At 42.5% G+C, this 13,917-nt stretch overlaps 1 protein-coding gene across 9 annotated transcripts; it reads right to left on the bottom strand.

The window, feature by feature from the left end:
- Positions 1 to 293: 293 nt before the first annotated feature.
- PDP2 (pyruvate dehydrogenase phosphatase catalytic subunit 2) lies at positions 294 to 9,737 on the bottom strand. 9 transcript variants are annotated; one of them, XM_078380396.1, is made up of 5 exons: positions 9,428 to 9,607; positions 9,053 to 9,151; positions 8,865 to 8,958; positions 6,178 to 6,243; positions 294 to 2,131 (listed from the first exon to the last, which is right to left on the bottom strand). In XM_078380396.1, exon 5 carries the CDS (start codon positions 2,103 to 2,105, stop codon positions 489 to 491), a length of 1,617 nt encoding a protein of 538 aa, XP_078236522.1. In that variant the 5' UTR covers positions 2,106 to 2,131; positions 6,178 to 6,243; positions 8,865 to 8,958; positions 9,053 to 9,151; positions 9,428 to 9,607; the 3' UTR covers positions 294 to 488. The 9 variants fall into 9 exon arrangements, 8 of the variants coding, with proteins under 8 accessions (XP_078236522.1, XP_078236523.1, XP_078236524.1 ...); XM_078380397.1 differs by having other exon boundaries at positions 6,178 to 6,246; XM_078380398.1 differs by having other exon boundaries at positions 9,459 to 9,602.
- Between the last annotated feature and the right edge of the window lie 4,180 nt (positions 9,738 to 13,917).

The following is a 13,917-nucleotide window of genomic DNA, read 5'->3' on the forward strand; positions in this document are numbered from 1 at the left end:
TTGCATTGAGAGTACGCCCAGTGTAAGACAACATGCCTGTAAGTTGTCTTTGCACTCATGGCTATTTTGCAAATAAAGTTCAGAATAAAAAGTACTATTCCAATTGATTATACAAATCACCCTCAATCTAAGTCATTTGCTACCAATCCTAAAAGCAATGAGAGATGCCCAGCCTTGTAACTGAACAATTAGGAGCATTTCTCTCATTTCTCATATCCAAATGGCCACAATGCTGTCCATGCCATCTATCTTTATTCCACTGAAATATCTGAATATATTAAATCAATAATGCATTACTTTAACCAAATCACATATTTTAATTGTTACATTAATTCTTTATTAAAAGCACCAAAGATTAGGCTGCTGAGAGACTCAATACAGATTAAGGAGCTTCTATACAATAGCATTCCTAGGGAATGGGCAAAGTACACAAAAAGTCCTAGTGGACCTTGGGTTTGATATCGACATTTCGTAACAAAATGAGTCCCTTATTCATTCTCTCTGTAGTGCTCTTCAATTACATCAGAATTAAAATATACTACAGTAACTGTGATATCATCCCTATACATGCGTGCTAAGTCCTCAGGAAGAGTTAGCATTGCCATCAGCCTTTCTGGATCAATCACTCCATATTCATTATTGCCAATTGCATGTCGGATGAGGTGGGTAGCTACGTTCTGGTCATAAGAGTAGATATGCTTGGCCTTCCTCTGACGTAGCAAGTTTTGCATGTAACCCAGTTTGGCTGGTTTCTTAAGAGTCACACGCGCCTTCTTGACATTCGCTTCAACCAGATGGCCTGCCACCAACTTGACTACCTCTTCATTACTCAACATGTCCCATAGACCGTCTGAAGCAATCACTAAGAATTTATCCTGCCTTCCAATTTTGTGGTAGGTGACTTCCGGCTCTGCCGTTAAATAAGGAGGTGTCTGATAGTTTGGAGGCACATACTGGTAAATGTTCAGAGCTTCTGTGCTGCAGCCATTTCCCAGCACACTCTGCTGCAGTTCCTGGCTCCACTTGAACTGGACATCTCCGAAAGCTCTTGAAGGCACAAGGATACCAAGCAACCTGTTGTTCACAATGAGTGTGCCCTCTTCTTCAGGAGGATGTTCCCTTCTCATTCTTAAGATTTCCAGCTTGTCAAACGCATTGTGATCTCGAGTAAGTGGCAGGGCGGACCACGTCCCATCTTGATTCTGAACCCCTAGAACTGCTCTGCAGTCACCACTATTTGCAATGTGCAAATGAACACTATCAACATGAGCTATGCAGGCAGTTGCCCCTGAGAAAGCCACCTGAAGAGCAATGTTTCTCATCAGTTGATTTTCAGAGGGAGCCTGAGCCTCCAATGATATGTCTGAATCCAGCCTTTTGAATGCATAGGTCAAAGCCTCTTCTATTCTAAGGCCTAGTTCCATGTCCGTGTTCAGCAAGTCTTGCCAATAAACCCTGAGCTGCTCCAAATACAGAGAAGCTACCTCTTGAAAGAAGCTGTCGTTTGGATGTTTGTGCCACTGCAGAACAGGCAGAACTGGCTTCATAGACTCCATGGCACACTCCATTTCCTCCAGTCTTTTCTGGGACAGAAGGGAAATGGCAATGTAAAAAAACAGCCTCTCACCGACGGACTGGGCGCAAGCATAACCTGCATGGCCATCAAAGACTCCAAACATCATCCCTCTGGTCTGCAAGCAAGTAGTTGCACTTCTGCGGTCTTCTGTTGGGTTGTTCGCAGCCAAGTGATTACTCTCAAATTTCAGCACAGAGCTTGGGTTTTTCCCATCAAATTCAGGGACCGTGTGGGACAATTCATTAGCCCTTAAGATGTCATTGATCTGTAATGGCGTAAGGTGGAAGGAGAAGTCTTCTTCTTCTGTTGAGGTATGTCGGAAAGCTTTTTGAACAGCAGCAATATGGTTGAGGCTGCAATTGCAGCTCGCAAGCAAAGAAAAAAAGGGGTGTTTGGCAAGCAAACGTTTCCATGCTACTTTGTCCTGGCTTGAAACACATCTAGAAAACAAACGTCCTTTCCCATGCAAAGTAGAGACGGTGCTTCTTGCTGAGACTCTAATCAAGGAGGACATTGTACCTGGCACCATAAAAATGCAAGATGCTTTAAAAAAACCTGCAAGTAAAATAAAAGTATTCATTATTATTTGCTTAAAACACTTATCTCTTGCTTTTTTTCCTCAAGAGGACCCAAAGTGACGTATAATATTAAACATAAACAATATAAAGGGAAAAACAATAAAAAACAAAACAGCAGTCCATTTTTAAGTCAGGCAGTTACTAAGAAAAGCTACTGTTAAACAAAAAATGTAGCAGTGCTTCATGTAATCCACACTATGCAGAGATAAGGAACATTCTGACATGCTACTATGCTTTGAAGCCACAGCAGCAACAGCTTCTGTAAAATCATTATAATTCAGAGTACATAAGAAGCCTGCAATTATAATCCTATTATCATTTGTACACAAAAAACAGGAGGGCAAGGAAACTCAGGCTCCTGGGCATAATCAAGTCTTCATAGGATCTGATTCTAAGCCTTTGGGCATTTTCTCCACAAGACCAACATTCATTGGTCTCCCAGTGAAAAAACTGAAAGGCTACTCTTTAGCCTTTAGGTGGCATTATTTTTGGTTCTGGCCTTTTGACTTTATCCTGTTCACCACTAGAAGGCACCCACTCCCAACTCACCGAAACTGAATTTAGTTCTCAGATTGAAAGAGGTTCCTCACATTTGAATCAGAAGAAGTAACCAATTAAGCTGATGTAAAAATTGCCAGCTGCAGAATGTGGTAGGTTGTACCCTGACATTCTGATGGTAGGACCCATTTACTTAGAAACAAGCCCCATATTTTCATGGATATTAGAGTCAAGATGCCAGCATCTTCAGGTATTTGAGAGATCTTTTTTCTTCCACTTATCAGGGAAAGAGGTCGGTCCTAAATACAACAGCCCAAATTCAGTTGAATATTTATGCTGCCATAAGTGCACTAGCCTAACCTTGAGCAGCAAACAACCACCAATTAATGAGTCCACGCTTGAATTCCTCATTATATGGCAGTTGTCTAATTCTGTGGGTGACAAAGAACTCAAGGGGCCTCATTAGTGAGACTCTATCCATTCAGTTAGATTCGGACACTGACTATATTCAAGGGGCAATGGTTGCTGCAAGGCTGTCTTAGAAATAAAGCAGGAAATAAAGAAGTTTTCCAAATGCATACTTAATATCCAATTCCTGCCAAATCCTTCACAGCAACTGTGCATTGTCCAACATAGACTGGTTTTTTAAACGTGTGAAATCATGACTACCAAACACGTAACACTTTCAGAGTAACAAATACAGTGGGGTCTTGACTTGAGAACTTAATCCGTATTGGAAGGCGGTTCTCAAGTCAAAAAGTTCTCAAGTCAAATATGCATTTCCCATAGGAATGCATTGAAAACCATTTAATCTGTATCTGCTCTTTTCCGTCCATAGAAACTAATGGGAAGCTGCTATTCCGCCTTCGACCACTAGAGGTGGATATTTTGTTTCTTTTTTTCTTAGGTCAAGAAAGGTTCAGGGAAGGCAGGGAAAAGACAGTCCAGGCAGTACAAGTACCAGGCAGTCTGAAGACTGTCTCCCAATCCACTCTCTAAACGCTGGGAGGAGTGAGGAAGCAGACAGGCACCCTTTTCACTGGCCAACAGTTAACTGAAAGTTCACTTTTTGCACTTTCCCTGCCTTCCACGTGGGTTTTTTTCAGTTCTTAACTCAAATCTAAGTACTTAAGTCAAGTCAATATTTTCCTATGAGAGCGGTTCTTAAGTCAAAATGTTCTTAACTCAAGCCGTTCTTAAGTCAAGACCCCACTGTAATGTTGTTCGTGTTATCATCACTTTTGAACTAGAGATGGAAGAGACTCTATGGATCATATACAATACTCTTTGTGTTAAACATGCTTATCTCTTGGATGAGTCCTCCAAATAATTTGTTAATTAAGTACACCAAAGTTTGCTCTTAATAAACAATTTCAGTACTTGTGTCTTCATGTTATGCTCATAATATGTAAATAGTAACTACACAATTTTGATTATGTAATTCAAGGATCCATTGCCCTGGCTTGATGTAATATGGGCTGATGTCACTCTGCAGAAGATAAGACTATCAGTGCCTGACCTACAAACAAAGCTGGATGTTCCAGTTTCCCAAAGGAAACTGAACAGTATACTGTGTGAAAGATAAAAGAACTCCAGGTTTATTCAAATGGGGGGGGGGGAAGTTCCATCCTAGCTGGTTGTTGAGGAAAGTGGGGCTTACTGGTTTTTTACAACTACACTGCATTGATTTTAGCCATGGTTTTATTTATTTATTGGATTTTTAGAAACAGCTTGTCCTCCAAATTCTCAGGAAAAGAGACTTAGAAATCTATTTCCCTGCTGGAATATCTCTTTCGGAATTTCTTTTTAAAAATTCACCAGCACTTTCCTCAAGGAAAAAGAAGAGGTAGACAGGGAAGTAAACTGGGGGTTACCTGAGGAAGAACACTAACCAGGTGCCTGTTGTGCCTTGCACAGGATGACTGCCTTCCATTTAAAGAGAAGGGCTGTGGAGACGGTATAAATAAAAATGGCCCAAGCTAACACATATACATCCCAGGGGTGAAGGCTATCCAAAAAAAATGAAAGAAAAGGGGGGAAAAAGAGAAGATAGTGGTCCTCCAGGGGAAAGAAGAAAAGCAAGAGAATGAATGCCATGGCAAAAGACACACTAGATACCAGAAAAAGTGGAAGGCAAGAACAACTGAGGCTGACTCTTCAGAGCCTTAGTAATTGCCAAGATCCAAGACAGAAGCAGGAAGAGCTGCTGCAGCTTCTTTAGCTGATCTCACACTGCCCAGTGTACAGTGGTGCCTCACTAGACAGTTACCCTGCATGACAGTTTTTTTGCTAGACATTGACTTTTTGTGATCGCTACAGTGGGAATAGGGGGAATTTTGCTGGACAATGTTTGGTCCCTGCTTCGCAAACCAATTTTCGCTAGACAACGATTTTGACAGCTCCCTCCGCACTCGCAAAACGGGTGTTTTCGGGAAATAAGCTTCGCAAGACAGCTATTTAAACAGCTGATCAGTGGTTCGCAAAGTGGCTTTCCTGTGGCTGATCTTTGCTAGACAATGATTCTTCCCCATTGGAACGCATTAAACAGGTTTCAATGCATTCCAATAGGGAAATGCTTTTCGCTAGACAATGATTTCGCTAAACAGCGATTTCAGTGGAACGGATTATCATTGTCTAGCGAAGCACCACTGTACTTTCCTCAACAGTGCTGCAATTTGAATATATAACCAGTGAGAAGTTCAGAGGAATATAGTGAACATGTGGAAGAATGAAGGGATGAAGGAAAGGACATTTGACAGCCTTAAAAATAGGTAAGGCAAAGTTAAGCATGTTTCAAAAAAGTTAGTAAGTTACCAAAACACCACCCTCCCAGCTAAAACAAAGCACATCTTGTTGCAGAGAGAAGCAGCCATGAAAAGTCACAGATTTTGTTAATGTTTGGTACAGAAAATCCCAAGAGAAGCCTTAGTTCATATGAATGGCGGGGAAAACACAATCAGATCCATTTGTGAGAGCACACGGTCTATCTGCACAACTCCCAGTTTACTCCAGCTGAATTAACCACCACATCAATGCTTCCACAGCAGATGCTGTTACATTACTGACCAGAGTTGTTGCATCAGTTGAAATCTCGGAGCACAATGGCAATTTTTTAAATGGAATGGAATGACTTGCCCTTAACTCATTTCAAACATTTATCCCAAAATAATGTCTAGGTATGTTCAGCCTATATGTCATTGTTACTAATGCCAACAGATACAGTTGTTTGGACTGAAGGCAAGAGCTGTCAACTCTCTTTTCACATGAACACCAGTTGCTCTCTGATTTTCATATGCATTTTCTCCCCTACCCAGAGCAGTGCCCAGCAGTAATCAGGAGGTTATTTTTATCAGAATTGTCTGTTGTTCTTTCAAAAAAATACATGTTTGGGGATTTTTTAAAATTATCTTCCTTCCTTCACACTTCTGCCATCCCATCTTCTTATCTCCTTCCAACATACACATCTTTCTTCCCATCTACAAAAAAGATTTAAGTAACAGAAATTATGGAACAATTTGTATTTACCTTGTTAATAATCCTTGTGTCTATTCTTTCTGTGTATAACTAATGCAAAATGTTCCCCTTAATATCCTGCTGAAAAATCAAAGTAAAGTAGTAAAAACAGAGAAAGATACAGACACTATGCTTATAAATACTTCTAGAGCAGAAGTTATTATCTCTATACACTTAACAAGAGTTGGCAGCCATGTGCCAGCTAACAGATTCATGAAGTCAGATGTTAATTCTGAAGCTTGTTTTGCTTAAAGTAAACCCATTAAAGAAAAGAATGTAACTTTTAAGTTACACCAAAATGAAGTCTCACAGAGTTCAACAGGAATTATGTAATCAAAATAAGCAGGACTAATACTGGATTTATCCCAAAATAGCCCAGACCATCTAAGGATTGCTAGATAGGTATGTGATCACCCAGGTACAAGGAAAATCCTTAGTTTTTCAAGAGATATAGAGACACAAAGAGAAAACAAAATTTTATCAGATGAGATCAGTACATGGATAAAAGTGCTGATAGTTTAAAAATGCTACAAATGCAGGAACAGGTGATACTTTTACTGGACCACTAAATAAAATTAACAAAACTAAAAATAAACAGCAAGCTTTCAATAATAATTCATCTTCCTCAGGCTGTGCACCAAGTTCTCGTAGGTAGCTCCAAAATTATATGTTTTTATTAAAGTCCCAAAGTCTCATGGCTGCTGTTCGGGGCCAGGTGTAGCATTTTAGATTGAAATACACAGTTGTAGTCTGCACTCTGCAAAATGCCCATGGGAGAGAGTATGGCTTCAATCTCCTCCTCAGCCAGCAGTTTGGAATTTATCACCCACCTGTCTAAGCAAAAGGCAGCCAAGCATTTCGACCCTCCTCCTTTCCCCCTTTTAAAACTCAAAAAGTTTCTATTTGGCTAGGGAAAACAAGATGACCAGAAGCATGGCAAGTCTCCATCAGAGTGCAGTCTTCCAGCTTCAGCTCATTAAAGGCAATAATGGAAACAGAAAAGGGCCCAGATTTTCTTCAACAACTATTTAATTTTAAGAGAAAGAAGAGTCCAAAAGGGAGAAGAATGATGAATCATGTCCCCTGCTGTGCTGCTCAACTGAAAGGCTGGCAACACAGGTGGTTGCATAGGTAAAGGTAAAGGTTCCCCATGAAATTTAGTCCAGTGTCTGACTCTAGGGCATGGTGCTCATCCCTGTTTCCAAGCTATAGAGCTAGTGTTTGTCCCAAGACAATCTTCCGTGGTCACGTGGTCAGGACGGAACACTGTTACCATCCCACCGAGGTGGTACCTATTTATCTACTAGCATTTACATGCTTTTGAACTGCTAGGTTGGCAGGAGTTGGGACTAGCGATGGGAGCTCACTCCGTCGCATGGATTCGATCTTACGACTGCAGGTCTTCTGACCTTGCAGCACAGAGGCTTCTGCAGTTTAACCCGCAGCGCAACCACGTCCCTTAGAGGTTGCATAGTCACCTCTAAAATCTCTCTTTATAGCACTGTGGTACTGAGAATCACAATAAGGGACACAGTTCTGGCAAGGGTGGCAACCTCCCTTATCATCATTACCACCTTCTCACAGATAGGAATAGAAGGACATTTCATCTGGTTCATTTTTAATTAGAATTTTCAAATGCTTGCAAATTCTCCATCAGTTCAATAGAAAGAAATGGAGGACTTAAATATTCAAGTATGGCAAAAACTCAGATATATTTGCAAGTCCAGTACAAGGGGTTTGAATGTTTAAAAGACTTATATTCTGGTATACTTGATAACATTCCTCTTTTGTGGTTCTAAATTAGAGCTGCCATCTCTTTTTTTCCTTCAAACTCAATTTTTTAACATGAGAAATAACATACTAGAAATAGCTGCACCAACTGAACTGCACCAGCACTGAAGCTGAGATTTTCATTCCATTTGTTTCTTACAAGAACTTACAAAAATTCGCAAATTATTTCATAAAACATACAGAAAGTGCCAAAGAGTTTAGACATTTTGAGTGTGGGAGAAAGTAAAACTGACATTATTTGTCCCTCCATATCGCAATGTACCTGTTACACCCCACACTTCTGCAAATATTAATTTAGGAGAAAAGAAAGGCTCTTTCCAGTCACAAGTTCACATTGGCCCACAACAGATCTCATTGTTTGGCACTGCCAAAAGAAATTCATGCTATTTAAATTCCCTAAATTCAAAGAGAATATTGCACTTCACAAGTACATTCCCTTGTCAACAGCAACCTACATTTCGCATTGTTTGTATAATAAGTTAGCTGAGGTAATGTTATTTGAGAACTTCATAGAAGTGGCTTTCCCCGTGACTGAAACTGAACTGGGTCAGAATCTGTTTACTTTTCCCTCACAGTATTGTAGCTAAAGAGCTATCGATAATTTTGACTAAATCAAAGTGCCAGTTAAACTTCCTAAAAGAAAATGAGAGAGGAAAATGAAGGGAAGCATTAAACAGCTCAACATGAGAGAACCCAACTTTTATGACATGGATTAAAGAGCAGCCAGTCCCCTACACATCCTTTCATAGCCTTCCCTCCCCTATATAGCTCTGTGTAGATATAATATGAAAACTGGCTTTTCATCATAATGAAGCCTACAAATAGAACAAACAGGCAATATTTACAACCTCCTTCACTCACATACAGTACATTAGATAAAAACACTGTATTTTAGAGTGCAACCCCACCTCTTTCAGGTCCGCTTTTCAACAGTGGAAGGTCACTTGTGCGTTCTGGCTGCTGAAAGTATTGGCATTTCCTCCATTCTGTTAGAGGCTTCCCCTGTTAAATAAATATACAGTTAAGTTAAGCCGGCACATTGGAACAGACTTACAGCAATCCTCATAGTGCTTTCATGGCAAGTGACTGGCTTTACCAGTTCCCCAGTGAGCTTCCATGGCTGAGCGGCGATCTGACCCCTGGTCTCCACAGTCCCGGTCTGTCACTCAATCCACTACTACACCTCACTGGGTACCTTCAAATAAATATATACATAACCCAAATAAATAAAATACAATACAATAAAACTCCAGGCTGGCTCCTAAGAATGCAGTTTGGGAGTCTACAAATTGGAAACTCTTGACAATCAGGATGAAACCGTCTGAACCACCTCCTGTCAAATTTTTTTTTTAAACAGAGGCTGCAGTCAGCACAACGGTGACAGCCACCTTGGAATTGCATTATAGTAAAATGGGGGAAGGAATACTGCAAACGAGCCAACAGGATCTCCCTCCAAGCCGAACTATTTCACCTGTGGACTTCTAGCGCCTCGATTCTCTGACCTGGGAAGCCACAAAACCCGGCCAGGCGGCTTGTTCCTCCCCCTCCAACCGCGCGACCTCTTTCCTTCCCGTCGCAGATCGAATAAGGGAGGCAAGCGCCACCATCACGCCACAGCCGGCCAGAGAGAGGGAAGAACCCCAGCTCGACTCCTCCCCCCAAGCGCGCAGCTATTGGCTGCCGCGAGGGGTGTGCCGGGGCGCCCGAGGAAGCCATTGGTCGGCGTGGGCGGGGCCGCGACGCTCCCCGGCCGGCCACGCCGCGCTCACGCCGGAATGCTCGGAACGGGGTGCGGGTGCAGAAAGAAGCGGGCGGGCGCGGCAAACGCTGTGCGGCTCCCCCCCTCCCCTCGCCTCGCCTCTGAAAGCCATGACTCCTACACGCTCCGAATTAAAGTTTTTACCCGCCCGGGGGCTCTTGGCGAAAAACGGCGCGATCTGAACAAAAACACTAAATAAGAGCGGGTTTACTCAGGAGAAAGAGGGCACGGGGTGCTCCACTTAAGGGCAGCAGCCCCAAAGACACGTGTCGAAGGGAGCGAGCCTCTCCGAAGGCCGCTTCCAGGAAGACGCTGCCGACGCCGGCTCAGGCAAACGGGGCACACAGACACAACCCACACCGCGATTTAGCCACAATGGCGCTAACCGAGGATCCCGAGAAAGGCCTTTTGCCCGGCTGGGATCTTGTGTGTGTGTCACAGTCAGTCAGTCAGTCAGCCATCCATCCAGCAGGCAGCCGCCGTGCCGAAGGCCTGCCCGCCTCCGCTGTCCTCGCTTCACCTCGTCCTCGGGTGGCTCAGCCTCAGGGCCTAGCGGTGGCCCGGCTCTCCCCGGCCTCCCGCCCCGCGCAGGTTCGGGAGCGGCAGGAAGGGTCCTCCTCGCCCCCCCCCCCGTCATTCCCTCTCGCTCCGCACGACGAGGCCTCTCTGCCAAAGAAGGGTGGTGGGCTCTTTTTCCCGCCTCAAGAGGCTCGTCCTCTAAAATGAGAAGCTCAAGGGCTTCCCTTCCCTTGGGTCATTTGCTTCAGCTATTTTTATTCTGCACCTTTCTCACGAGGGCCCAAAATGGCTTACCGTCTTATAAACACACAAAAACTGGAAGGAGAGAGGAAAACAAACATAACAGCCCAACGACTAGGCAGCCCATCCCTGAGAAAAAGCACGCCTGAAGGAAAAAAAAATTCCTATTTTTGAGGGGCCTACTGGTCCACAAAGGAGAGAGGAGGCTTGTCAATTAAACAAGACTTTTCTTCAAGACTAAAACAAAGAACCTGGTGATATAGTTTGTGAATCTAGTATTGGAATTAGGGTACAGATTTGAATTAGACCGAGGAAGGCAAGAGCAAAAAAGGAAAAGAAGAAAAAAAATTCATTCAGCCCCTGGCCTATCGGGGGCAAAACTTGCAGCTGAACCTACCTCACAGGGTTGTAGGGGGGATAGGAGTAGGGGTGGTTAATTTATCTTTGTCAGCAGGAAATGTGAGATGGTAAGGATACAAGAACAGCAGGTTTATTATGACACACACTTCACAGTGCACTTTATCTGATGCAACATGAAACGTTTTTGGTTTTATCCTCATTTGCAGAATAGTCCTCACAGATACAAAGGCTTTTTATGAAATGTAAAATTTGGGGGAAAGTATGAGAAAGTATGTTGGTTCTCTTTGTGGTGGAAAATCCCCACTTAGAAATCTGTAGGTTTACAACAACAGTCTAACAAACTTAAGAGAGTGGGTTTTTCCATTACACTCATTAACATCCCTTTTTCCCCTTCTGTTTTTCATTCATTTGCATGTCCTTTGCTTAAGACTGTACTTCTTCAGTTTCCTGTTACTAACTTTTCCCTGTAGTACGGACTGCATGCTGTTCGTGAATTTGACCAAACTCCGGGAGGCAGTGGAAGACAGGAGGGCCCGGCGTGCTCTGATCCATGGGGTCACGAAGAGTCGGACACAACATAAGGACTAGAAAACAACAAAGGACAAGCAAGTGAATGAAAAACAGAAGGAGGAAGAGAAAAAGGGATGTTAATGGGTGTAATGGAAAAACCCAATCTCTTAAGTTTGTTAGACTGCTGTTGTAAACCTACAGATTTCTAAGTGGGGATTTTCCACCACAAAGACAACCAACATACTTTCTCATCTTTCCCCCAAATTTTACATTTTAGGGCTCTCTCTCTCTCTCAAATTACTCCTATGCTTAAGAAACTTTCAGGAGCTCCATAGTTTAATCACTCTTTTTGATGTGTTGCTTTTCCCAAGGAAAGATATGCATTCCTATTGCAGCTGACACAAGTCTTGTGATGTACTGATATTGCGATTAACCAAAGGCAAACAGAAGATAGTAAAGGTAAAGGCTCCCCTTGACCTTGAGTGCAGTCGTGTCCAACTCTAGGGCGTGGTGCTCATCCCTGTTTCCAAGCCATAGAGCTAACGTTTTGTCCAAAGACAGTTTCCGTGGTCACGTGGCCAGCACAACTAGACACGGAACGCCATTATCTTCCCACTGAGGTGGTACCTATTTATCTACAGTACTTGCATTTGCATGCTTTTGGACAGCTAGGTTGGAAGGAGATATTGTGCAGTTAATAAGTAATTGTTGTTGTTTAGTCGTTTAGTCGTGTCCGACTCTTTGTGACCCCATGGACCATAGCACGCCAAGCCCTCCTGTCTTCCACTGCCTCCCGGAGTTTGGTCAAATTCATGTTGGTAGCTTCGATGATGGTGTCCAACCATCTCATCCTCTGTCGTCCCCTTCTCCTCCTGCCTTCACACTTTCCTAACATCAAGGTCTTTTCCAAGGAGTCTTTTCTTCTCATGAGATGGCCAAAGTATTGGAGCCTCAGATTCATGATCTGTCCTTCCAGTGAGCACTCAGGGTTGATTTCCTTCAAAATGGATAGGTTTGTTCTCCTTGCAGTCCAGGGGACTCTCAAGAGTCTCCTCCAGCGCCACAATTCAAAAGCATCAATTCTTTGGCAGTCAGCTTTCTTTATGGTCCAGCTCTCACTTCCGTACATCACTACAGGAAAAAAACATAGCTTTGACTATTTGGACTTTTGTTGGCAAGGTGATGTCTTTGCTTTTTATAATTCCTCTGTGTATTCTTGCCACTTCTTCTTGATGTCTTCTGCTTCTGTGAGGTCTCTCCTATTTTTGTCCATCATGTTCATCTTTGCACAAAATATTCCTTTAATATCTCCGATTTTCCTGAACAGATTTCTGGTTTTTCTTTTCTTATTATTTTCCTCTTTTTCTTTGTATTGTTCATTTAAGAAAGCCCTCTTGTCTCTCCTTGCTATCCTTTGGAAGTCTGCTTTCAATTTTCTGTAACTTTCCCTCTCTCCCTTGCATTTTATTTCCCTTCTATTCTCTGCTATTTGTAAGGCCTCATTGGACAGCCACTTTGCTTTCTTGCATTTCTTTTTCTTTGGGATGGTTTTTGTTGCTGCCTCCTGTACAAGGTTACGAGCCTCTATCCAAAGTTCTTCAGGCACTCTGTCCACCAAATTGAGTTCCTTAAATCTGTTCTTCACCTCCACCTTGTATTCATAAGGGATTTGGTTTAGATTATACCTGACTAGCTCAGTGGTTTTTCCTACTCTCTTCAGTTTAATTTTGAATTTTGCTATAAGAAGCTGGTGATTAGAGCCACAATCAGCTCCAGGTCTTGTTTTTGCTGACTGTATAGAGCTTCTCTGTCTTAGGGTGCAGAGAATATAATCAATCTGATTACAGTATTGCCCATCTGGTGATTTCCATGTGTAGAGTCGCCTCTTGTGTTGTTGGAAAAGAGTGTTTGTGATGACCAGTGTTTGTTTTTGTGATTACTTAATTACTTAATTAATTATAATTATATTATTGCCTAAATGTATATTCATTTGGTAAGGGCAATTTAAGTGCTCAGGAGAGTCATCCCACATCATATTATGCTCCATAATCCTGGAGTATGCTCTCCAAAATAAGTTCTCTTTTTTTGAGAGAAAAATTCAAAAGAAACATGTTTCACAGGCTGGTGTCATGTCACCTAAATAAGGGAGCAGAAGAGAAATCGTGTTCGCATCTCCAGCCCCACCAACTGTTGCGCAGGCTTCCCATTGTTGTCTGTCCAGTTTTGCAACTGGGGGGGGGAGCATAAGACGACCCTGCCAGAGTAGAAGGGACACGTTATTTCCTTTCCACTCTTGTGTTTAAGTAACAGGATGCTAGTTACAATTTTAAATAGACTTTCAAGAAATTATTACAATTCTGGTCAGGTCACAACCTCTAGACTGTATTGTATTCTCGAAGGCTTTCATGGCCAGGATCCAGTGGTGGTTGTAGGTTTTTCTGGCTGTTTGGCTGTGTTCTGGAGAACATGGCCAAACAGCCCAAAAAACCTACAGCAACTTTCAAGATATTATTAAAAATGGCACTGTTGAAAGAAGCCTTATGAGACATTCTCCCCCTCAGGGAGCAGTTTTG

This window comes from Pogona vitticeps, chromosome 10 (assembly GCF_051106095.1).
Source record: "Pogona vitticeps strain Pit_001003342236 chromosome 10, PviZW2.1, whole genome shotgun sequence".
In the NCBI taxonomy this organism is placed as follows: domain Eukaryota; kingdom Metazoa; phylum Chordata; class Lepidosauria; order Squamata; family Agamidae; genus Pogona; species Pogona vitticeps.

Bases quoted from the DNA above. Each gene is read 5' to 3' on its own strand.
- PDP2 (XM_020814385.3), bottom strand. From the start codon at position 2,105: ATGGTGCCAGGTACAATGTCCTCCTTGATTAGAGTCTCAGCAAGAAGC.